At 42.6% G+C, this 26,298-nt stretch overlaps 1 protein-coding gene across 4 annotated transcripts in view; it reads left to right on the top strand.

Moving 5' to 3' along the window:
• The window catches only part of setd5 (SET domain containing 5), a 35,406-nt gene that overhangs the window by 4,600 nt on the left and 4,508 nt on the right, over positions 1–26,298 (top strand). The window contains exons 2-22 of one of the 4 annotated variants that reach the window (XM_067588450.1): positions 14,071–14,335; positions 16,304–16,406; positions 16,843–17,075; positions 17,459–17,517; positions 17,624–17,811; positions 17,915–17,953; positions 18,078–18,368; positions 18,677–18,825; positions 18,950–19,067; positions 19,163–19,272; positions 19,483–19,732; positions 19,948–20,031; positions 20,189–20,350; positions 20,470–20,850; positions 20,986–21,246; positions 21,574–21,691; positions 21,988–22,217; positions 22,575–22,631; positions 22,759–23,244; positions 23,675–23,767; positions 25,894–26,192. In XM_067588450.1, coding sequence (XP_067444551.1) covers positions 14,265–14,335; positions 16,304–16,406; positions 16,843–17,075; positions 17,459–17,517; positions 17,624–17,811; positions 17,915–17,953; positions 18,078–18,368; positions 18,677–18,825; positions 18,950–19,067; positions 19,163–19,272; positions 19,483–19,732; positions 19,948–20,031; positions 20,189–20,350; positions 20,470–20,850; positions 20,986–21,246; positions 21,574–21,691; positions 21,988–22,217; positions 22,575–22,631; positions 22,759–23,244; positions 23,675–23,767; positions 25,894–26,192 — 3,782 coding nt within the window. In that variant the 5' untranslated portion in view covers positions 14,071–14,264. Of the gene's footprint in view, positions 1–14,070; positions 14,336–16,303; positions 16,407–16,812; positions 17,076–17,458; positions 17,518–17,623; positions 17,812–17,914; positions 17,954–18,077; positions 18,369–18,676; positions 18,826–18,949; positions 19,068–19,162; positions 19,273–19,482; positions 19,733–19,947; positions 20,032–20,188; positions 20,351–20,469; positions 20,851–20,985; positions 21,247–21,573; positions 21,692–21,987; positions 22,218–22,574; positions 22,632–22,758; positions 23,245–23,674; positions 23,768–25,893; positions 26,193–26,298 lie in introns of all 4 variants that reach the window. The other 3 variants (XM_067588449.1, XM_067588452.1, XM_067588451.1) reach the window with 3 other exon arrangements.

Below are 26,298 nucleotides of genomic sequence, written 5' to 3'. Positions count from 1 at the left end.
GAGGAGGCTGGGGGGAAAAAAAACAAGGCTGAAAGGGGGTGAGGCAGGCAATCTACGTAATCATCTCTCTCTCTCTCTCTCTCTCTCTCTCTCTCTCTCTGCTCTCTCTCTGCTCTCTCGCTCGCTCTCCTGTTCTTGTTTTATTGCACCCTTACGTTTTGTCTTTCATTTCCTTTTCTTTCTCTCACTGTCACGCTGCCTGTCTCGCTCTCTTGTGATACTTGGCTGAGCATACAGCAGGAACAAAACTCACCAATATTCCGAGTTTCTGTCTCTCCACCTTTTGAACTGCAGGCAGCCATTTTTGGCTCCACCACATTAATCCTCCTCTTTCTTTCCTTTTTCCACCCTTTCCCCTCGTCCTGTCGCTCTTTTTTTCTTTCATGTAACTAAGCGGGACAATAAAGGAGACCAAATAACAGTCGATTTAAAATGCCCAAATGCTTTTGTGTGTGGTGAAAGCAAGATTGCTAAATCTACAAGCACATTTCCAAGTGTGTTTGCTCAGAAGGTGTTGTCAGGCGGGAGAGAGAGAGCAAATAAGGAGCAGCACAGAAGAAAAGCAGCCAGGAGAGCTTTTGCACCAAAGTCAAGCCACTTGACACCAACCTGCTCGCAGCTGCCCTGTTTTGTAATGCACAGCAGCAGTGCTAAAAACAAAAGGGGAAACGAATGGCTGGTGCCAGGTTTTTCCTGTTCACAAGCGCCTTGCTCTGTCACCTTGAGCAAATGGTTCCTGTTGGGAAGAGTGAGGTGGGAGTTTTTGTCGTCTTTTCTGTAAACAGGCTTTATCCCCGGCTATTGACTCATGCTTTTAGAACAGGTTTGGACTTAAAATAGAGCACTGCCTCTGAACTCTTTGAACCCTAGATTTGTTCCTCGTGGAAGTGTGGCAGTTGTTTTATTCAAATACATCTCCTCACACACACTTTTCCCAGAATTTCGATGTCTTTCCTCAAGACATTTTAGGTTTGTTGTGTTCACTTCATGAACTCTGAACAGAATGGGACAGTTGAAGCCCTACAGCAATTCAAAATGGCTGCCAAGCCTCAGTGTTTTTTTTTTTTTTTCTTTGAGTGACACATTGTAATCTAGCATTGGCGAGTCTCACATATGTGTTGTGCTGTGAGTGTTGTTGCGAGGTGGAGCCAGGGCAAGCCCTCGTGTCACTCTGGATAAGACCGTCGGCCAAAAGAGGAAATGGAAATGTCATGTAAATGTGTTTGTCATGCAGTGAGATCACGTGGTGAGAGACAGAGGGTGTCTCTGGTTTATGTTATGCCAGAGCATGAGCTTATCTAACAAGATGGCTTTTTTGGGCTCCACGCCTCTACTAGACTACTACTTGGAAAACATCCTTCCCCACGTTCGGGAGTAGACATGCTTACAGGGAATACTGCCATTGTGAGGAGTGAGTGTCCTTCTCTCTAAAGCTCTGTAAATCTGTTGTAAAAATGTTACCTTTCCTTTGAAATTGGTTAGGTATTAATGATAAGAATGAATTGATTCCATAGAAGCAGCCTGCTTTTTTCCAGGAGGAAAAAGAAAACAGAAGCATATCAGAAAGAGGTAGTCAAGCCTAAACAGGCAGCAGTATTTTGCTTAGTCCTTTCTGTTTTTCCTCATTTAGGTTAGTGATCCTCAAACGGACAGTGGCTGGCTTGTTTGCCCTGAAACAGATGATTGATTTTGTGTCATGCTGGCCCTGCTGTCGACCGTTCTCTCCCCCACCCCTCTTATAGCACCCACTTGGCCTTTGTTCTCCATTGTGTGTCTCTCATCCCTGGTCTGGTCCCGGTCCATTCAGGCAGCTGGACATTGTTGTGTTAATGGCGGGCCACACTGCGCTCTCAGGACGCTCGACCGCTCAGCATGACAACAGCCACAACGCCGCTAGGGTTGGAAGTATATCCAGTGACGATATAACCCAGCCACAGGCCCTTTGAAATATAGTATCCACTTCTTTCTGTGGTGCCAGATGTTTGCATCATTTCTCCATATGTCATTCCTTTACCCCCACATCTCCAGCATGTTTATATTTGTATGCAGTTGCCTGAACAGTCAGCCAACTCCTCAGTCTGATCGCAATTTGCTCCAGGAGTGTTTTCAGCTGGCTGTGCAGCAGCCATATCTGTTTCAGGCAGCCCTTGTGCTTTGTAATTATGGTTGAGGCCTATGATTGTGCTGCTGTAGTGAGAAATGGTTTGTCCCAAGTAGCTGAATGCTGCATCCCATAATTGTTTTATTTAGCCTGGTTCAGAGAGTTTAAGGAAGACAACACCACAATTTGGATAAGATAGTGATGGAAATGCTGTGGTAATAGCACTATATTTTTGCTGTGTGAGTGCTTGTACTTCTTGTTATTTTGGCTCTCCTTGGTTGTGCTCAAACTGTCACCATGACAATGGAGACCATTGTGAATCATATTAGAATGTACACATTAATAATATAGATATATAAATACCTGGGCTAAAGACCACTTTTCTTCATTAAGGCACTACAAACTTGTTGGTGTGCTGTATGTTTTACATTTGTGACATATGACTACAGCCGTGACTGTATGGATTTTTTTCTTGCCACAGTGAAAAAGCAAAAAGATTTAATTTTAAAATTTCAAATTTTAATAGATAAAAGGGTCCACATTTGACTGCTAGAACCTCTGCTCATGCTGAGCAGTGTGCAGTGGGGCTGGATATCAGTACTCTATTACATTAAGGTATTTACCAGAATTAGTCAGTACCAAGTAGTACAGAAACTTCTCCAGTCAAATGATACCTGCATTCGATCCTCTTTGTACCCATATCTAGAAAAAAATGACTATTTGTATGGTTTTGCTCATAGCCAATCACCACAAGTGTTCTTTGATTTAATGCAACGTGTGATTGGCCCACTACTGCAGCAGCTACAACCTATATGGTCGATGGTGATAATACTTCATTGTACAGTTCTTTAATAAACATTTTAATAATTTGAACACTTTTGAAATGTATTCATGTAAAAATCATTTGGATGGGGAGGAGTGGTGGCATTTTATGAAGCAATCCTGTTTGAGCGGAGAGCAGTTAGCCTGGCTAGCTGGATAGTGGAGTCAGAGGCTGTCTTCATAACTGCCTACTAATGTATTATTTATACTTAGTATGACGTTAAGTATGTAGTGCGTTCCAACTGCATAGTATGTGGATTTTGTGTATGCGAGAAATGCTCGGATGTATACTAGATTAGCAAGAATTTCTGAGTATGTGGCATGAGCTTACTGGACATACTCAACTGCCCCACAATGCATTGCGTCTCTTCAGACTGGAGGAGATGAGCCAGACTAAACACCGTTGTAATTTTCATTTCTCGGCATGTTAGGAGCTGCCTATGGCAGCCGTTGGCTGAGACAAGCCAGTCATCTAAGCTGCTAGCAGCCCGATTCATGAGATGATCGACGGGTTAATGTCTGTCTTCATCCCGGGGAGAACAGGATCTGATGAAATGATCTGTACAGCTCTTTGGTAGTGCTGTCAATCTTCCTCTAAAATCCAATCAAATTTCATTCCTTATTGTTTTGAATATTCAAATTATAGTGGAATTTTTAATGCTTAAATTTGTCGTATTAATATTTACTATGTACTCATACACTGTATACACAGGCTTACGCATTGCTAATGACACTGTCAGCATGTGCTTGTTATACATTCTGTCCACTAGAGGGCGTTCCAACATTACTAATGAACAGGTGATAGCTTTTTTTGCTAAGTAATAATTATGCTTAGGCACAAAATTAATAACTAAAATATAAATATTAAATAAGCTTTCATCATACAGGATCATAGTAATTAAACTACGCACTTAATTGGAACATAAATACATCCACATCAGTATGCGCTTGTTTACATCAATATGTGACGTGTTATTTGGGTCGGGATGCACTGTGAGCCCAAATGATAGCGTGAGTTCTGTGTCCAAACCTCACACTGCAGCTGCAGCACTGATCACTCCGTCTTGTACTTTGGGCCTGCTTTCTTTTAAATGTTTCTGTTTGTTGACGGAAATCCAAATACTTTCCACATATAGCTTCTTAAATGGTCAGGAGTGGTGATCTCTGTGGGTGCATCACTTGTTACCATTACTGATATTGTAACGTTAGAGGTTAGAGTTAGCACATCGAATGTGAGAATGTGATTTAGTCAGACTCAGAAAACATTATTGTTCATCAGACTTGACAAAAACATTTCGTTTTCACATGTGAGTAGGCCAAGGCGAGATTCACTAACGTCACTAACGCCAACACATTTATGAAAAATACAAATACCCACTTTCAAATAGTTATTTCATCATTCGATTAGTATCTTTTTTTTTTATCATTCGAATCTCAAAATTCATTCCAACAGCCCTACGCTTTGGTAGGGATGGGTATCCAGAACCGATATTGAATTGGTAACTGGTCAGTACTGAAATATTGATAAGCTCCTTGACAAACAGTGCTGCTATCAGTATTTATGTAACATTAATTAATTCTAACATAACTAGCATAGGTGGCGGTAATGAACCTTAACACAGGTTGCCACCCATGCTGGTTTTTACTGGACAGAACAACAGCACTGCCTCTGGGGCTCTATATGCACAGATATTACCACATTTCAATTAATATTAATGTATTAAAGTGAACCGATCAGTCCGTATTAAATTTCATTTTATTTTATTGAGTGTCCTCCCATCCTCAGACATTTGCACTCCCAAGTCCTCAACACACCCACTTGAATGTACTGGGACAAAATAATCTCAACTCAGAGTTCCATTAACTTTTTTTTTTCTCAGGATAAAATAACCTCATTGACAGAGATGCAGTAAATGATGTTATTCAGTCTGTAATGTAGCTATAATAAAAATCTGAACAGTTATGTAGCTTAATAAAATAAAACAAAACTTAGTACAGACTGATGTGTTCATTTGAATACATTTATATTTATGTAAATGTGGTGATATCTGTATATATAGAGCCCCAGAGGCAGCACTGTTGTTCTGTCCAGTAAAAACATGAAGCTTCACTTTACATTCAGACAAACTAATGTGACAGTTACAATTGTCAGATTTCATCTGTGAGACCAACAATTATCTTTCAAAAGGAATAATATCATATATCAAAATGCTGTGGAGACATTAGAGTCAGCGGTAAATTACCAAAGAGCTGCAGATCAGTTCATCAGATCATGTTCTCCCAGGGATGACAGTGGACGTTGAGCGACGATCATCTCAGGACTCGGGCTGCTGCTGCTGCGAGACGATTGGCTGGTCACCCGGCCAACGGCTCCTCACCTGTCCGAAAACGTTGGAGCAGATTTAGAAACAGGTGTTATTTGGATAAATTGAGCACATTTTAGGAATCTACATGGTTACTGTCTCACCTGGAAAAAATAGTAAAACTTAATAAAGTGACATATTTAACAGTCCTACAGTGAAAATTACAACAGCGTTTTGCCTGCTTTAAAATCTCTATCGCTGGCGGTTGGTATGAGATGCATTCTGGGATACCTGGCTGTATACTTCAGTGTGAACAGTCTGCTGGTAATGGCATACTTAACTTTTCATTTAGTAGACAGTATGCAGTACATACTCATTGACTATGTAGCTGGCAGTACGTTAGGCAGTTCCGAACACAGACAGAGATACTCTCATGCAGTCACCTCTCAGCGAAGATGAGGGCACAGCAGTTTTAGTTAGTTTATTGTCAATGGAGCGGACGTTGGCGAGGAAGATTGATGGGAGAACTGGTCAACTGGGGTTAGCCTTTAGCTTAGCTTTGCTTTCGGCGTCCCTCTGGACGGTCATTCTCGTGGGGCAATGCCAAGGTCTTGCGGCCTGGTGCCTGGAGCAAGCCCAGGCAACGCAGGGCCTCTAACATATTTTCCATCTGGTTGTGTTTGGCATTTAAAATTTTTTTTTTGATTTTTGCGGTGATGACCCAACCCTGCAGAAGGCATCATATGACCACAGTATTGCGGTAATGCTGTTATCATCACAACCCTACATATGACAAGGCTTGTAGTGAGCGGCCAAAGGTTTATATATATATATCTGTTTGTCCGTTATTTGGTATGAAATCCATGATAGAATTCCTGACATTGTGCGTGTGTTTTTACCTCTTTGTGATATTGCAAATGTGTTTGGGTGAGTGTGAAATAAGATCTACAATGAGCCATGCTTTCTCCCTGGCCACATATCCCGTTTGTCTTAAAGCCAAGCCCTATTGATTTGCCTGTTCTTCATCTTCAATTTCCTCCTGCTGGAGCTTAGAGAGTGCAGCTCGACCTGCACTGTGCTGGGGAACGGCAGATATATTCATATCCTGCCTTGTACAGCAAGCATGTGTGCGGGGGCAGACTGAGGGGGCTGGTGTAATCTCACTCAACTGGATGTGTTGTGGAGGTTTCATGAGGCACAGGTGGACACTGTGCAAGTATGGACATGCTGTTCACACTATGTGTGTATGTCAATGGATGTATATGGATATATGACCCTCCTTGTGGTTTCCTTGAAGCCATATGTGGGAAAAGTCATTGTAAATAAATGATGAATGATTGACACCCTCCCATCAACCAATCATATTGGCCAACAGCCAGTCTATTCAATACATTGGTCAGTTTTGCAATGGCTGCTTACATGTATAATGCTGATATTTAGGTGAATATTTTTGTATAAATATTTATCCTATCTCTGTTTGATGCACGATGGCTTTTATTCTGTGTAATATACAAGGTTAAATAACCCGCAATAAGCTATACTCATTACTACAATGAGGAAGACAATACTGCCATGAGCATGAAGAAGCATGAAGGAAATAAATTGCTTACAGAGTTATTTACTCTACTAATCTAAATAGAGTTGAGTTCATACTCAAAATAACACTATAACATGCATATTAGTTACAGTGTCTCTTTTGGTCAGCAGATGCTGCTTACATGCTGTGTTCAACAGACAGTTCTTTCTCTTAAAACAAACCATTACATGGAGTTTTAGATTAGTTTATGGTTTTATAGCGAACAAAACGAAAGGATAAAGTCATGGAAATTCCCAAATGTATCAACTGAAAGTGAAATCAGTCTATTGTAGTCATTGATCCCTGATGTATTTTTGCAGTACCCAACCCAAACATGTCATTATTGTTTTAGCGTGTGAGTATTAGTGTTCTGTTCTCACATGTAGTAATGGAAAATCTTGAGCAGTATTTTTACCACGCCATGCTTAGGCCAGCAGTATACAGTAAACAAAATACCAGTATACATGCTGCACCGTCTGGTCAGCTAGTTTCATCACATCCATGCCAGGTGAAGAAGTTTCCAAGTTGCTGTTGAAGTGGAAATGCTTCTAAAACATGGATAGTTCGTGGCATTTTAACCACTGTCTGAGATATGTATCTGTCAGCTTTTATTGATGTCTTTCTGCCTCTTAATGGTAACGATTGCTTAATGTTGCTGTTAAGATGAATGTAGGAGCTAGATGCCCAGCAAGGTCATTGAGCCATTGATGGAAATCACTGAATGACAAGCTGCCTGAGGTGTTTTTCCCATCGATGAGTGTCTTTCCTTACTTTGAGGTTCTCAGTGTAGACAGAAGTGCCCTGTGAGTTTACAGTGAAAGGGTGTACTCTTGCATTCTCCCAAGAGAAGGTTTAGCTAAATTGCTGGCGTAAGTGTAAGCAAAGGGGTTGTTTGTGTGTGTGTGTGTGTGTGTGTGTGTGTGTGTGTGTGTGTGTGTGTCTTTTGCTATCATTTGACAACTTTGAAAGTCTTAATTGGGCCGATGTCTAGACATTGCCACTCCAGAACTTCAACATTGTTTGTTGTGAAGCCTTTCCTGTGTAGCTTTGGTGATGTTTTTGGGGTGTTTTCTCTTGGCCTGCCAGGGCCTGCTGCAGAGAAATATCCCCATAGCATGATGCTGCCATAGCCAGGCTTTATGATGGAGACGGTGTGTTTCTGCTGATGTGCAGAGTTTGTAGTTATCTAGTTCTAGTAATAATGACAAACTGCTCAGGTAAGTCATGTATGTGACTTGTAAAACTGATGTAAAAAGGCAGTAACTGACTGACAACCGAACTGGACAAGCTATCTCACACCCTCAAATCTCTGACTTTCCTCTTTAGAGTTATCAAGCATATAACCATGATGTTAATCTTAAAAGTTGAACTGGAAGATTATGTCTGGCTGGTCACATGTTGCCATGGTTACTAACTATTCATCTGAAAATGACACGACATGACTTACAGATTATTAATATTATTAAACAGCAAAACCAGACTCTACTTTTGCTTTTCAAAAATAAAATTAGTGATGTCTCTTTCTTGAGGGCGCCATCCCAGACACCAGACACCAGAGAGCAACTCACAGACATTAGCTATTTCTAAATGAGCCTGTTGCAGGTATCGTTTCATCAATAAGCTGTGGTGAATTCAAATTTCAGCTCTTGCAATTTTGAAAATCACTCGTTTTGAAATTCAAATATTAAGATCAAAATAAAAAACCCCATAAAAACTCCATAGGTAGTCTGAAGAGAGTTGTGAATTGAATTTTGTCACACTTATGAATCATTATCATCATTTTGTCTCATCACAGACATTGTTGTATAGCTGTTATTTTCACACCTGTCATCTCAGGAGCAAAGTATTGCATTGTGGTGTTTCTAGCCATAGTAGTTTACACTGTATTTTAACACATATACTTTAGACACTTGAGTAACCTGTGAGAAATGGTTAAGAAGTGATTTTAACACAGGTCAGATGTGTTGTGAGTTTTACAAAGGTAACAGTACAGTGCAATCAGCTATTTTTATATTTGTACTTAAATTGCATGAATTTGTAGAGATGTGTTTTCACCTAATTACATCCACTATGATTATTCAGTGTTGTAAATCATTAAATCTCTAACAAGTTCCTATAGGCTGCGCGTGTGTCTATTTTTGTTCCCTCAGTATGTTTAAAGCTTACAAAACTCCCTGTGCTGAGCTCTGTTCAGACGAGGTGTGGCGTTTTGTATGTTCATGTCTTTGAACTGCTGTGCATATGCTCTCATGTTTGGATTTGGAGAATGAGAATCGAATAGCATATTGTAGGACAGCACAATGCATGTCTACTAGTGCCTAAAGATGTCGGAACACTAGTGTGTTTAAAAAAAGAAGAGGACAGGGCAGAAAGAGTATGTAAGAGATAAGAGAGAGGAAGAGAGGGGTCTCCTGAGCTGTTCATTTTGTGTGTATGTCCCTCCCCCTTGGACTTGTCTCCAAAATGGCCTCTGTTCTAGTGGAAGTGAAAAGACTTTGTTGAGCCTGCTGGTAATTTGAGCCCGGTATTCATGGGCAGAGGAACGAACAAGGAAGGGGAGGGAGGTGGTGGTGAGGGAGGAGGAGGAGGAGGGAGTGAGGTAAAGAAAGGCTTTCCTTCTTCGTATGGAATTTACCTCCCCAGTTCACCGTCTGGTTCTTTTGGAAGAGGCCCAAATAGTGACTCCCTTTGTGAGTTAGGTAGGAGAGAGGTGGCTATTTTTGTGAGGCAGCCGTCATCCACGGCATAATAAACAGCCAGCGGTTTTCAAAAAAAAAGCTCTGGATGGGATACCATGGGATCCACTCCATGCCATCGTGTCTAAATATGTTATAAACTAGTGGTAACCCTTTGTGCACCCTTTTATATCATTCTACTCTTACTCAGGGCTCTCCACAAGGATATGGAGTAGCCAGCTAGGGGGGTTCAGGGGCATGCCCCACCAGAGAACATTTGGCACATTCTAATGCCACTTTTCCATCATACATACTGATCTTAATTATGTTTTAATGAGTTTGCCTTCCTGATTGTAAACATGTAGTGAATTATTGAAGGAGAATTAGGCTTCTTGTGCATTTTAGCTCTCACAGTCTGTAAATAGCTGTTAATATTAAAACCCACACCTACTCCTGACTGATCAGAGCTCATTTGTATTTATTTATCGACACCTTCACTGTAAGGTTTATCAAGACATGCCACAATGATGGTTAATGTATTGTTTTACTAGAAACATAAATGCACTGTTATTCAATGAAAATAAACAAGGTTATTTTAAGGGGGGACATGTTTTTAGTCCCATGTCTTATCTAGCCTCTGTATTTAAATTAAATTATTTATAAAATAAACCTATGCCAAAAATAACTCTAAAATAACAAAACATGTGAATCACTTGACTCACATCATGTGAATCTACTGAATCAACGCAACTTCTAGTCATCTTTGTCTTCATTTTCATCTTCACTATCATCCTGAGTGTCTACATTTTCCTCATATGACACAGGCCTGTTACTTTGACAACATTGCCTGTTATAGTGTGTGTTTATAATGCATCTGAGAGATGGCTCTGCTGTAAAAAGTGCAATGTAAATAAAGCTAATTCGTTCATTGATGAAGCCCATAAACTTCTGTGTGGCATATATGGAAAACGCAGCACTTTTGGACTTTGAATTACTTTGACTTACTGCACAATCGTCAAGTTGCTGCCACCGGTGTTTTCTGAAGTCTTGATGAAGTCTGAATTCTTAATGTGTTTTGTCATCAGTTATTTTGTCAAACACTGAAGACAACTCTCTGCTCTCTACACGGCAGGACTCAACCTCTCAGCTGACAGCGCTTGCATATGCCCCTAAAAGTAGATATAGGCGAATTGGAAAAATAATTTACAAGCACGATGTGAAAGTAAAGATTATAACCTACTGTAGTCTTTAGTTACAAACCATATCGGCCAAATACAAGACAACTGTGATTCTTAAACGTGAGCAGAATGTGAAGCGGTAATGTTACCTCAAGCCAGTGGTTGCAGACACACTGACCACCGCTCCACTAACAGAATAGCCCAAAATATCCGGTTGTTTAAAACTACTTATTTTTACTCACATGCAAACACATAACACTTCCTGTGGTTGCTTCACAATAAAAGCCTCCCGCTGGTTCACTGATGGAAAGCTTGAACTATGAATCTTCAGCCTTTGCGTCTAGTAGTCATGGGCCAATGAGTGATTTTGGTGGTATGTGCTATTGCATAGATGTGTGTCCCTTAGTACGCACAAACACAAACACACACACACACACATGCACAAAAACTGCAGGACCAATACATCTGTTAAAATGCAGTCAATATTTTAGATATTTTAGAAAGCTCTTGCAATGTTTGATTTTAAAAAGCTGTTTCAACATTTCAGTGTTTTTTAAAAAGTTGTGTCAATGTTTTAAAAGCTGTTTTCAATGCGTCAGATTTTCAAAAAATCAGTTTCAGTGTTTTAAAAAGCTTTGTCAATATTTTAATGCCCATGCCTTGTGTCTGGTAGACACCAGGGTCTCCCATTTCTATAGTCCTCTATTGGTTTTCACATCATAATTGCACACAAGAAGAAGATGCAAGCATGCACACATACGTAGTATTAATATGGATTTAATAAATTGTTAATAAATTCTGTGTTACTTGAACAATTTTCACTGTGCTCCTAAATTTCTTTGTGTGCACCTACATTTTTTCATTTAGGAGCACATGTACTCTTTTGGGGGAGGGGGGGGGGTTAGTGTGGAGCCGTGCTCAGACTGAGTGCACGCACACATTCATAAAGAGCATGTGGGGGTGAGACTGATACAGACAGATAGGCACGTTTCTCTATCATCATGCTCGCATTGGTTTGCAGCAGAGGTTAGTGGTCGGAAATGTTCACACACAGCGAATCGCAACTTGTTATTCAAAATTTTTTAATAAGAATAATTATAAGAAATGAATATATAAAGTAGCCATCTGGACTTCAATGAGTAGTCAGCTGTTTGGCTGGCAGACGGCACTTATAGAAAACTGTTACTAAGTATGTAATGAGTCATGACAAACAAAATAGTTCTTGATAAAACAAAATTGACATTATTTACTCTAGCCAAAATCTACCATCCAGTATTTGTCTGTATGTCTCTGTGCTAACTCGTTTGAGTTGTAGCAGAATGTGCTGCTTTTGTAACCAAACGCTAGCTGACATTTTTTCTTGCTACCTACCAGTGTGTGTCCAGCTGGATGGGGCTGACATTCTCTGACATTATTGGAAGTCCCCAGCCTTTCTGTAGTTGCCGTGGTGCTGGAGAGTGAGGGTAGCAGTCACTGTAGCCAGGGGAGCAGTACAGAAATGTCATGCATCCTGTTGCTGTAAATTCAGATGGCTCATTACTAGTAAACCAGTCCAGTGTTTGAATGTTACAGTTTTTGTTGTGTACGGGAGTTTTTTTTGTTTGTTTGTGTTTTTTTTGGAGCTTGTAGTGTGATCAGTCTGGTGTTTGTGAGGTAACGTATCTGCATGTGTTTGCCCGGCGGATGACCTTGCTGTAAGCCAAATCCTTTCCTCAGCGTGTGAACAGAGCACAGGGCCTGTTCCTCTTTCTGCAGCCGTGGCTGCCGCCGCTAGCTCTGCGTCTGCTCGGGCGGCTGAGATCGCCAGGCGGGGAGGACATGGAGAAGAGAGAGAGAGAGAGAGAGAGAGGGAGAGAGAGAGAGAGAGAGAGAGAGAGAGCAGAGCAGTGTGGGTCAGTGTTTCAGCAGAGTGTGGTCACATGACAGGAGGGCCGGGCTTCATGTTGGATGACTCACCCCTCCAGGCGTCTGGGAAGAAGGCGCCCCCCACTGGTCGTCTTTGTTAGTGCATCCTAACAGGGGGCTCGGTGTAAGCAGAGCTGTAAAGCCCCTGGTTGTTTTCTGCTCTTTGAATAGCCTCCCTCCCTCTCCTCCATGCTGGAAGCCTCTGCATGGATAAGAGACAGGCCTATCGCACCATGTCCATATCGAGTTATCATTTTCAACGTAGGCAGATGAAAGCTCTCCCCTGCTTCTCCCATAAAAAGCCACCTTTGTCAACATGAGTCAGCAAATTTGGTTCTTCATTTGGCGTGTAGGGATGGTTTCCCTGTGTATAGTGTTCTGACTTATGGGGTTATGTGGACAATCCTCTGTCAATGTTCAAGGGGGGCAGCTGTTGTGGCCTCTGATAAAGGAGCCCTGATTAGAAAGCTCCTGTTCTCATCAGTAACTGCATTGTGTCTCACTACTGACTTTCTGATGGGCAAAATAATGAAGTATTTGGAATTAATTAAATAATGGTCATAAATCATGACTGTTTGGAAGCTGTTAAAAAAATGGCCTGCTGTTTGACTTTCCTATTGTACCTGTCCTTAAGGTGGCCTGCTATTGTTGAATCTGCCTGCTGATTATGCCGCTTACACATTTCCATAGCAGTAATTTATGCCAACACATTATGCAGCCAAAGTAAGTAATTGTCACAATGAAAGTAGGATTAGTCTGGTTTGCCGGTGTAACAGACAGATATTCTGCTTTTTAGTATACATAAGAGGCAGACGTTTTGACGTGTCATAGCAGGAAAAGCACAGGTATAATTCATAACAGAACTAACAACTGCATTCCATGTAGGTGTTTCATTTCCAAGTCCTGTGTATTATGCATGCTCGCTCGTCTGAAAGGTTTACTGATGCAATGTGGTGAGGATCCCTCCCATACTGAGGCTACAAAGCAGGCTGTAGAACATAAAATGAAATGCTATCATATTAGTTCATGTATTTCATTGATATTTTTAAATTAAACAAAAACTGTTGCTGCATTGAAAGGCAGTATACCCTGTTCCCTCATTGGGTTATTGGTAGGAGAAGACAAGCTGCCTTAAAGCTCTCCTAACACTTTCATATGGATCCAATTGTTTTATGTGGTTGCTCATGCTTTGTCATGGTATATGTAATGGTTCATTTGTTTTTTTTCTAATGGTTGCCTTCTTCAAAATGTTAATTTAATCAGCTATTCACTAAATTCAATATGTAATGTAAGGAAAGATGACAGAATATCAGCTGTCAGAGGCATCAATCTATAATTAATCAATCACACCCTTAAAGACACAGTGGCCAGTGAAGTGCAGGTTTTTTCCATGATATCACATGACATGCTGACTCATGTAGCAGGCTTTTTTTTTTTTTTACTGTATCCATGCTCTGTGTGTGTTTGTTTAACCGACGGTCTCTCTGTCTGTTGCCCTCTCTCTCTTCAGGTCCCCCATGACCGTGAGCCGTGGGCTACGGCTCGGCGGCGCCCCACCTCTGGAGCGGTCTGTTGCTGTAGTTGGGACCCTGTGATTTCCCTCCCCATCTCTCCTCCTCCCCCCCGTCCCATCCTGTCCCTCCCCTCCCCCTCCCCCTCCTCCCCCCTCTTCCCCCACTCCCACGCGTCGCTGTGCTGGACGTCATGAGCATAGTAATCGCGCTGGGAGTCACCACACCTGAAACGTCTTACTCAGATATGGCTGCTGGATCAGAGTAAGTACTCTACCAGCGGGTCGGTACTCACAGTAGTTAAGCTTTCACCTTAAAGGAAAAGTCTGCTTTTTTTTTTTTTTTTTTTACTACCGGGGTCTTGTTTTTGTTGCTGATATCTGTGGACGCAGTAACATTGTTCAAATAGAGCATGTCACAGGTTGTAAACAAACTCGGCGGCGTTGATGATCAGGTTAAACAGGAAGTTTGTTTACAACCTATGACATGTTGGCAGATCCAAATAAATAAACAGAGAAACCTGACCTTCTAATGACCGTGCACACATAGTTTTTAAATGCAATGGGCCTTCATAATGAATGTCAGGTGTGTTCACTCATGTCCAAATAAGTGCTGGAGATAATTGGGTTAAACTGGAGGTTTGTACGTGACTAATGTTACTCATTCTGGTGATGTTGCCACATCCCCAGATCTCAGTAATTAGGTTAATGAAAAAAAATGTTATCGTCATCAACAGCCAAAAAAACCTCAATGGGCAGAGCTATGGAAATAAGTGGTAGGAATTTCCTTTCCTATTCCATCTCAGGTTTGGTGTCAGTAACCTCCAGGGGTTTTTGAGTGGGATCCAGGGATTCTTTTTTAGCAGTTTTTTCCCTTTTAGAAAATGTACAAGAATTATTATAGTGATAATAGGTTTCAACCCATTTTTACATTGTGAATACAGCGGTACAACTCTTTCGCCCAAAGCAACACGATATGTTCATGCAACGTTGCAGAACTCTCCCCTTTTTTGTTCACATTTCTCTACAACTGTAGCACCTTGGGTTGTGATAAATATGTTTCCTTCCAATATCCTGTCAGCAGTTTCTGTCCTCTCCACAAAGTATGCTGGAGAGACCCGAAGAGATGGGAAGTGCAGTCTACCAAAGACTAAACTTAACCAGACAAAAGTAAAGGAAATACAGTACGTAATGCTTCAGTCAAAACTGTCTAAAAGATGAAGCAATGTAACACTAACCACTATATAGGAGTAGAAGATGAACAAAAAATACCATTAGTGGCATTTTGTCACCAAAGCCACTTTGAAAATTCAGAAAGTTCTAAATGACATGTTCCACCCACTCAACATGGAGAGCAGAGCATCATTTACCAGAAGGCTGTAGTAACTTTATTTGAATTATCACTATCTGTTACATTGGAATAATCACACTGGGTGCATTGTGTAACTGGCCTGCACCAACTCCATATTATATTAATCATTTGCACATTTCTGTCAGGACAAACCACCCTCAGCAGCCTATTTATCATCTCTGTAATTGCTTTTTATTATGATTTTTTGTGATCAGTGTTTCCTCTGTATCGTCCAGCCCTCCCTCTGTGTAAGCGAGATAGATTTGTATCATATCTCCACATCAGACCGTAGCTGTGTTGAGTAGTGTCTGAGGACATGTCCACACAGACGGCCTCAGTAAGAACAGTTGCCATTTCTCTGTAGGTAAGCCTGCTTAAGTGACTGAGGTGATGTGGAATGCAGTTGGCCTCCCTCCCATCTACCCCTATTCACGGCCCCCTTTGGCTTCCTCCAAACCTCAGTCAGGGAGATTGATTCTGACACACAAGCAAATATACTGTTTCTGCAGAGAAATACAAAAATCCAGAGCTTTTAAATATAATATTTTATCATTTTGATTCTATTACATTTAAGTTTGGTCCACATTTTGAGGACCAGGGGGGGATAAGGCAAGGTTATTCACTGTCTGGCCAGACCTCAGCTAAAGGGCAAAAGGAGTTGCATAACATAATGGCGGCACACATTCCATTTCCTAAATTGCTGTTCTTCCAGGCTGGAGAGCAACTTCAGGGTCTCAGTGCCACCTAGTGACTGATTGATGCTCTTACTCAAACAGTTGTTTACATAACGGTTCTGGAAATGCATAGTGGAAACATGTGCTGTTTGAATTCTTGTTTTATTTTTTATTATTTAAAATAATCATTTAAAAAAAAATTTTCCAGCCCGGAGTCAGTTGAAGCAAGCCCTGCCGTGAATGAGAAAAACTACAACAACCACAGCTGTGGGAGCGCACAGAGTCATGGGTATCGGGGACTACCATATGCTGTGAGTTTAAACAGCTCTTTTCTAATCATCAATTCTAATCATAGCATGTCTTATCGTATAAAAACAGTTTTACTCTCTATTAATCACAGATAAGTTGGCTACGATTATGAACATTTTACAAGCTAAAATAATAACTCAGTTTAATCTATCCAATCTTTTCTTTTTTCTAATCTTTTCAAGTCCCTCGTTCTATTAAAATAGAACAGTAAGAGTAAGACTAAGGATTGGTGGTGCTTCTAGTTTGATTCAAAACATAAATGTCTATCCTACTATTGATCTTCTGTAACCACAAACTACTTCCGTTATTAACAGCTGTACTGTTTCACATACCTGTTTTTTTGCCCTCATTTTCATTCGTCTCCATTTTCCGTTTCCCTTTTTTTGCCTGAACACCCGTTGTTTGAAGATGCAACAGTCTTCCGTTGTGTGTTGTCAGGATCACAACTATGGCGCGCCCCCTCCCCCCACCCCACCCGCCTCCCCGCTCTCCCAAACCATCATTCCCCGCATGGATCTCAACGGCGTGGTACGCAGCTCCCGCTATCACGAAACCACAGAGGACAACTCAGCCGACAGCGACAGCTCCTCAGAGGAGGATGGGGCCGTGGCCAGCTGGTGTCACTGCAGCCTGACGCCGGACGGCCTGCTCATCAAATGTGACAATTGCAGGTGAGAAACCTGTCCGGTCTGGATGCTGGAGCATGAGTACTTTGTCACCAGACTGCCACAAGTTTCCCTGCTTTGGTGTCAGTTTGTCATGATAACGTTAATATTTAACAAATGTAAATTCAGCTTAATGATTGTATTGTTGACAAAATCTTCCTGCACTTTTTGCAGACTTTCCAATGCTTAATATACAAAAGATATGTTTCAATGAAGAAGGGCAACAGCTAACTTGATATAGTTACAAATAAACATGCAAACATTCCTTAAGTCATGACAACAGGGCTTTAATAGCCAAGACACCTTTCAAATGATACTCATGTTAAATTCTGGTAGAATCTGTTGCCGTTTTAGTATTTGACTGATGTGTTTTGTCATTTTGGTCGTAGGGGACTTGACAGGAGGAAAGGAGCAGAGGGCCAACACAGGAAAACAGAAAATGTCTCAGGTACATTCATTTGTTCTTTTACTAACCTGTGTAGGTAAATGTAATGGTTTTTAAAGATGTTACCCCCCCATGATATCCAGTGAATATACCTTTTTTTTTCTGGCAGCTGGAGAGAGCAGTGCCACAGAGAGTGGTGATGAGGAGGTATCGCCCTCCACCATCTCCTACACCGCCACCCAGCATACGCCCACCAGCATCAAACTCACTGTCAACCGGGTCAAAAGGAGCAAATCCAAAAAGAGGAAAAAGAGCACGGAGAAGGCCCGTGGAACGCCGAAGGGCAAGAAAGTCAAGGTGCGCAAAGTTTTGTACTGTATCAAATTTTATATTTGATTGTAGAATATTGACTACTTGACATGTACATGTATTGATATGGGTTGATTTTTCCTTCTTTCAGGCTTTCAGAGAGGGTTCTAGGAAGTCTATGAGGATGAAGGTAAGACTGGAGTTATCCTGACGTTTGGTTAAAGTTATGCTTCACTCACTGCTGTCAGCTTCATGCTTCTCTTCTGTAAAGACAAACCCCGCTCACAACTTGCTCCGTCTTTCCTTCCGTCTAGAACTCAACAACGGAGGCCAACGTGCTGGACGAGAACACAGCAGAGGGATGGGAGAGCAGGATCCGCCAGTGGACAGACCAGTATGAGGAGGCTTTAGCCAACCAATACAGCGCTGACGTCCAAACGCTGCTCCAGCTTCACCGTGCTGCCAGCACCACTGTCTCAAAGACAGAGAGCGACACCACAACACCTCCCGCCACCACACAGATCCACGCCTCAGTCGACGCCATGGACACCATCAACCGCACTGAGCTGGCCTGTAACAACACAGTGCTGGGCTCACAAATGCAGGTCCGCCCGAGTCCTGATCCAAACTCACTGTTGCACTTTTGGATCAAACCACGTATTGATTCAGCTTATATGTCAGTAGCAGTGTAATTAGCTAAACAAGGCTCATTAACATAATGTATAACACATTTTACTGGCTGATAGAAAATAGGAGCAAGTTATTTTTTCATGCCTAATGTTAAAGACAAACAATCTCATAAATAACTTAATTTAGCCTTAATAAAAATAAGCAACTGTGAAACCATGCCCTAATATAACGTGTTTAATATGTTCCTGCAGTTGCAAATAAATAACTTGTGATTTGTTTGTAGCTGCAGTTGGGGCGGGTCACACGGGTGCAGAAACACAGAAAGATCCTCCGAGCTGCCAAGAACCTAGAACCAGACACTCTCATCATTGAATATCGGGGAAAGGTCATGCTCAAACAACAGTTTGAGGTCAACGGACACTTCTTCAAAAAGTAAGAGTCACAATATATGAGTGATGGGTCACTACACTATATACATATAGTATTTGGGTTCAAAGACAGTTGGTTACATAACCTGTGTACTGCTTCTGACACCTTTGCCATTATTGTTTTCCAGACCCTACCCTTTTGTGCTGTTCTACTCAAAGTTTAACGATGTAGAGATGTGTGTCGATGCAAGGACCTTTGGAAATGATGCCCGCTTCATCAGGAGGTCCTGTACACCAAATGCTGAGGTCAGTCATTAAGCGTTTTTTGTTTTGGATTGGGTTTTTTTGTTTTGTTTTTTTTTGGTAACTAAGATAAATCATCCATCTGTTCCCTCCCACAGGTCCGGCATATGATTGCTGAGGGCATGATCCATCTGTGTATCTACGCTGTCAGTCAAATCACAAAGGACGCTGAGGTCACCATTGGATTTGACTACGAGTTCAATAGCTGGTAAGTTCTGTCTCCTCACCTCACACCTCTCTTAGAACCACTAACAAGTACCCATCCATAACAAGCAAAACAGCTCAAATCCATCCATCCATTGACGTCAAATATATATGAGTGATAATGATCCAGGTGTGAAGCGGGCATTGGTTATCTTTCGGTTTACATGATATTTTCTCCAGTGTTAACTTCTCCTCTCTCATAACAAACCACCAGTAATTACAAAGTGGACTGTGCCTGCCATAAGGGCAACCAGAACTGCCCGGTGCAGAAACACAACCTGAGCCCCAGGGAGAGCTTGCTGAGTCCCCCGTCCCTGCCGCCTCCCTCCCCTCTGGTTGGTGCTGAGACTCGACGGAGGAAGGCCCGTAGGAGAGAGCTGGAGGGCTGCCTGACCGGGGACGGCAGCCAGACCCTCGACCAGCACCAGGAGGCCAAAGATCTGCAGGGGACCAGTGATGCAGAGGTGTGTGTGAAGCTAAGATTGAAGGGATTTTCTAAATAAATTTGGTATTCTAAGGTTAAAGATATCAGTCCGATGATAGACTCCATCAAATATTAATGAGACCACAAAGAGACAATAAAGTTTTCTTAAAACTGGGCTTGTAATTAGCCAATCCTTGCTTTTACTTCCTGCTGGGTCAGATGTTTTCCTCATGTGCTGTCTGTCTGTGTAATTAGGAGAGACTGCTGGATGAGATGAAGGTGGAAGAGGGAGAGGAAGGAGAGGTGGATGAAAATGGGGTTGCCATCTCCAGTAAAAGAGTATGTCATTTAAACTATTTTCCAGTACAGCTATAATCTATCATATTCTTCCTATATATGCTAATGATGGATTGCAGTTCCAGTAACACATCAGTAATTCAAAAGACAAAATGTTTCAGTGAACTAAAGTGTCTTATGTCTCTGCCTGTTCATGTAGACATTTAACAGTCTGGAAAGGAGGCGGAGGAGAGTAGGAGGAGCAGATGTAAAGGAGGAGGGTGTGGAAACTGAGGACGGGGCAGGAAACCCCGCAGGGAACACACCCATACCCCACAACACAGGAGTGGGGGTCAGCACACGGCGCACCACCTATGTCATGGTCAGTGAGAGAAAACGAGTTGTTTCATCTGTATTTGTTTATCTTCTCTTGTATTTTTGTTTTTGTTGTTTAGGTAGTGCATCTATTTTAATCTATTCTACTGATACACTCTCTCACAGGAGGCGCCATCCATTGAAGATAAGACCTCATTACCCAACCTGCCCGCCCCAGTTGCTCCACCTAAACCTGCACGACCTACCAAGCCTCGGCCCAAAAGTCGAATCTCTCGCTACCGGTCCAGCTCATCCCAGCGTGCCCGGCGGCAGCGTCAAGCCCTCGCCCAACAGGCGGCGGCGGCTGCGGCCGCTGCAGCGGTCGCAGCGACACCATCGTCATCCGAGCAAGGTGCTGCTCTGGATGAGGAGGGATCTCAGGGCCCATACGGTGCTGAACTGGGCCACGGGGAGGGCGGTCTGGGGGCCAGTCATCTCCTAGAGGGGGATGGCCAGGGACTAAGCTGCATAAACAGAGGCAACTTGCGCTACCCCAAGACCAAGAAGGTTAGAGGAGATTAAACGTACAAATATGGGAGAGTTTGTCAGATTTTGGCTATTCTCTGGCTGAGTCACGTTTTCCTAATCAAATATATCATTGCAAATGTGGAGTTGATCATGAATGTTTCTCTGTGGTCCCAGTACCTGGTGACAGAGTGGTTAAACGACAAGGTTCCTGGAGGGGAGAAGGTCCACCAAGAGTTGCCCGTTGAGCGGCCGCTGCGGATAACCACTGACCCCACGGTGCTGGCCACCACCCTCAACATGTTGCCAGGCCTCTCACACTCATCGCTCATCTGCACCACACCCAGACACTACGTCCGCTTCGGCTCCCCCTTCAACCCCGAGAGACGCCGACCCCGCCCGCTCCAAATGGACGGCACTTATGGCTGCTTCAAAAAGGTAAAGAAGGCGGATGCACACTAGATGCTAGTATATATACAAAGTTTAACACTATAACAGATCTGAAATACAGTTAGATATAGCTTTTATTTGGTCTTGATTCACATTTTAAGCCTTTAAGTGTTGCAGTATTCAAATATGCTGTTTATGTACCTGTTTATTATACCTTAAATTTGTCATATGATTTAGTCTATCTGCCTAATGTGAAACCTGAACACATGAGACCTTCAACACCCCATATTATAAAAACTTGAACCCCTATAAAAGTAAATAAATGCCAGTGTTTGTTTTTGAACCAGACATGACTGTTGTTGTGTTTTAATGCAGAGATGGATCAAGCAAGTGGAGGATGAGAGTTATTCAGCCAGTGTGGAGGACGGCACTGAGTCCACCTCCTCCCAGCAAAGTACCAGCAGCAGATCCACCCCCAACCCACTGTCTAGCGGTACGTACATATCCACCTCCATTTGGATGACTCATTCACTGCTGCAACATCTTTCACTGCAATCACCAAAAGCTGGAAGAAAATCATTTAGCTGTTTTGCTTAGATTGAATTTAACCTCTAATGAGCTGCATACGGATGCTTTTTCTATTCCAGAAGAGTGTAAAACAAAGAACAAAGTATAGATCAGAGCTAAGCAGCTGAGTGTTATCCATACTAGAAGTAAATGAATAGAAAATGTATGTGAAATATTAATATGAAAGTTTTTTTTTCCAAACTTCATGTTTTAAAATCATAGAACTGAATGCACCGTTCAAGAAGCGCCGCGCCAAGTATATGACAGAGACAACACCAGCACCTTCAGACCACCTGCTACGCCCTCTGTCACCCATCACACCGCCCCTCCCAGAGGACCCCCTCCACCCGCTGCTCCACACCCCATGTGGCTCCCTGCTGCCCAACGGCCTGGCATACTCACCCATGCCCTCACTGCCTGCCAGCCGCTGCAACACGCCGCTGCAATTTGAAGTAAGAGCACAACCACATACACACCTAGATCCACAAATACAGTTCTTGTCAGCTTCAACCTCCCCTTCTGTATATTAAGTATGTTAATTATTCCAAATTATATCTGGGGAACATTGTTAATCAACTAGGATGAGCTACTGTTTGTAAGTAAATTAACCTCTGGTGCTTGATATAATTCAATCTTTGTTTTGGATTAAAAATAATGACAAGAACTGCTAGACTTCAACACCAACACAACAATAGAAGTTAATTTACTGTTAATGTACTTGGGTAGATCATCCAAATCTAATTAATATTTGAAACACATCATGCGTGTTTGACACTGAAGTTTCTAATAGCCTTTGCTTTTATCTCTAGAACATATCATCCCCTGAGGCATCTCCTGTTCACCGGCCAGAGTCCATCTCTCCTGAGGTACATTAGCATCTCTCTGCCGCTAACTCCTAATTGCTAATGCAAACAACATGCTACTAAGTGATGACTAATTACTCAAATGTGTCTAATTAATTTTCTCCCCTCTCTTTCCTTTTTCCACCTTCAGCCATGTCTTCAGACAGACTTTGACGTCCCTCGGCCCCAGTTCCCAGACCTGTCACTTCCCTCCAGCTTGGAGAGCCCCGTGGCCGTAACCTCAGATGACTTTTCCCTTCCTGGAGGTCCTTCAGGCCACGATTCCCAGGGCCCATCATCTGTAGGCACCAGTTCCCTAAACCCAGTGTCCTGTCCCACCTCAGACCTAACCCCCCAAAACAGGGAGCAGGCCTTCAGGACAGAGTTCAACCTCATATACACCTGCTCACCTCTCAACGCAAACCTGGGGAACCCCGTGGCCACTGACCGGCGCCTCTCCCAGTCGGAAGGAGGTTTCTCCCCAGCAGAGTCCTTCCATAGTTCCATAAGCGGCCAGGGTCTGCTGGGGGATGTAGGCCCTGGCTCAATGTCACCCTACGGTGAGCCTCATTATGGGGGAGGCTACCCAGATAGTGGCACACCTCCTCACACCAGCAACCCACCGCAAAAGAAGAAGGCAAGTTCTCCACATTTTAACGTCTTGAAAACATGTGCTTTTGACATTTTCGGTCACAGATAGTTTTTCAGGTAAATCTTAAGGAATTTCATCTGTTCTCCTCAAGCACGAATGACTTTGAGTGTGATATGTGCAAACTGAAAAACCAAACCTCATGATGTGCTTTTCCCCTTGCTCTGTGTTTGCCCGTTGACTTTGTCTTAAATAGATCAATTAGTCCCTTGTGTCAGGTGGTCAAATCCACAAACAACAGGCATTTAAAAACTTATTTGACCATTTTCTGTGTATATCTGCAATGATTACGACTCTGTAGCTTTGACCCTTCCTCCCCCTTCCCCTCCCCCCTCCTCTCCCTCAGTCCCCTCCCTCCCCCCTCGCTGCTCCTTGACACTTTTTGCCAAGTCTCTCTTCCACTTTTCTTCCAAGGCAGAGGGCCAACCAGCATACCATTAGTCTGCTGACAGGGAAGCCAGATTACCAGGCTATAGCTGTAAGAAGTGAATACAAGCCAGTACAAAATATGGTGAATATTCTCCCTACAACTACATCTTTAGAAGTGTGCATGTAAATATTGTTTTTTTGCATCTGCATACAACACCCACCCCATGCTCCGACAGCTCCGCCCCCTCCCCTCCTCCAAACCTACATTGAATTCTGACTCTAAAGCCATGAGCAGGAGTTTTGATTTATTATGCCATTTCAAGTCAAACTCATCGAAGCGTGTTAAAGGTTCATCCATCGCCTTTTCCCTCAACACAAGAGGCCGACGGTTCATGAATTGTCATGATGGTGTCGAGATGAAGCCCATGTGTCTTTGCTCCATCTCATCCATGGCTCTTTCCAAACTGTGAGCAGTGCTTCACTCCCCTCTGTACTGCAAGCAAGGCGGAATCTGTCAGTGTGGTTTACAGAAAAAAAAAAAAAAAACCAACATGCATTATCACAAGGCACCATGGGAAAGTCCTGGGGCTCAGGGTGAATTAAGGGTGAGACAAAGGGATGCCTCTTGGAGTTTTTTTTAGTTTTTGGTTCTCCCAGTAACATGACTCATCAGTCCTGACGCAACAAATGTAATGTTAAGCTGAACATTTCTGTGCGGTTGCTTGCAACAGTGTGTGTACAGTGTCCAGTAAAGACTGAGAGAAGAGATTGTACTTGAACATCACTGAAGTGATTTCTCAGGCCACATATTGAGAAAGAATACATTTAAAACATTTAAACAATAAGTCTTTCAGATCCTGCTCTCCTACAGACGATACCAATACCAGTCCTCCTAACAGTATTAAGATCCTCACCTGCCAAGATTTTAAGTAAACATAAATTACTGGCCCAGATTAATGTTCACCAGCCAAAATAATAGCTGTTATTTTCATAGCACCAGCCATTAGTCCTATCAGTTATGATAACATTGTATTTTAACCGTAGTAACAGCTGAGATCTCAAGACTAGAAACACAAGCAGTCACATGATCATGCAAGTTGTAAACAAGCCCACAGATAAACCAGATTAGCTTAACAACTTTATTTTGTGGTAAAACTCAAAGCGAGAACACATGAAATGTTGCACACAACACTGTGTACACAGCTACAGCAAGTACAGTAGGTCAAAGTTGAAGCAGAAAGTTCACCTTTGTTTTCACAAATCTGAATTTAAATAAATAAAATGTAATCAACCATAGTTCTACTTTAAAATGTTTTTTATGGGACTGGAAGAGGCGACCAATCACAGACCTTTTTGATACAAAACTATGGCTTTGGTTTTCACAGTCAAATATATAGATGTATATCTCTATGAAACCTGTGTTAATGTGCACACTGAAGAAAACATTGATATTGGTGCTTGGTGGTAATTTCAGACCCTGAATCCCAGTCCTCCTGACATCACAGCTGCCTTCTGTAGTCTCTCCTGTATGTAATCTTTACGCTAGCTTCAGGCAAGAGCCATCCATGTCAGTATCTGACCGTGTGCTCATCATCCCTGCTCCCCTGCCTCTTCCATATACCCCCCCTCTGTTCCCACAAGCCTTTTCTGTCATAACGACATTAAGCTGGGATGAGTGCTTCATTTCATTGTTAACAGTGGAGATGTGTATATGTTGTGTGTATGTGTGTGTGTGTATGCGTGTGTGTGCGCTTGAACCTTCTGTGGACATTGATATGAGTGTTTGTGTCGTTGTTGTTTCAGCGTGGTTGCATCATGGCGTGGTGCATTCAAAGTTGCCTGCTCTTTCGTCAAAGCTTTAGATGCTGTATGTGACTAACAGTGCATTCAGAACATAAAAAAAGTGATTTACAGTAAGTTGTAATTGAGCCTGTTTCATGACTAGAAGTATGTTAATGGAATGGAACAAAAACAGATGCATACAGTGTCATTTTCATGTAAACAGGTGATTTCCATGGTGATTTACGGTGTTTTCTTTTCGTCATATTGAATAGTTGTAAATACTGTTTCCAGGTGAGTCCTCTCTGGTGTGGTGCATGCGGTCTGCCCATCACTCAGTGCAGTTTTTGTTGAATGATGTGATTGAATCAGCAGCCCAGCATCAGTGTGAATGACATAAAGTTGTATGTTTTAAGCCTGCACATCAGACTTATCCGTCAGTCTTCAAGCAGCAGATACTAGATAGCGCTTCTCCCTCTGCTGCCTCAGGTGTCTTTGCTGGAGTACCGTAAGAGGAAGCAGGGCAGCAGTCGTGACTCAGAGCCAGCCGGCAGCAGCTCGTCCCTGGGCGGCACCCCCACTCGGCCTGGCTCCCACTACAGCCAGGACTCCCATCATCTCCTTCCCCATCCCCACTCACATCACCAGATGCAGCCACCGGCCTCCCCGCACAGCTCTTTCTCCTCTTCAGCACAAACCTCCTCCATCCCACAGATAGAGGAGGTCAGTCCTCCAGACCACCAGGGCTCGTCTGTGCAGTCCAGACGCCCGGAGAGCAACAACCAGTGGTGAGAGAATGACGGATGATTTAAGGAAATTTAAGACACTTGGCAGCTAATGTCAAATGACCTAGAAGTTTTGGTTTGTTTCTGATCAGAGTTGACTGGCCAATAA

The sequence above is a fragment of the Thunnus thynnus genome, chromosome 4 (genome assembly GCF_963924715.1).
Source record: "Thunnus thynnus chromosome 4, fThuThy2.1, whole genome shotgun sequence".
Taxonomy (NCBI): Eukaryota; Metazoa; Chordata; class Actinopteri; order Scombriformes; family Scombridae; genus Thunnus; species Thunnus thynnus.
The sequence above is the reverse complement of the archived record's forward strand: the minus strand, read 5'-3'. Positions and strand labels throughout refer to the sequence as shown.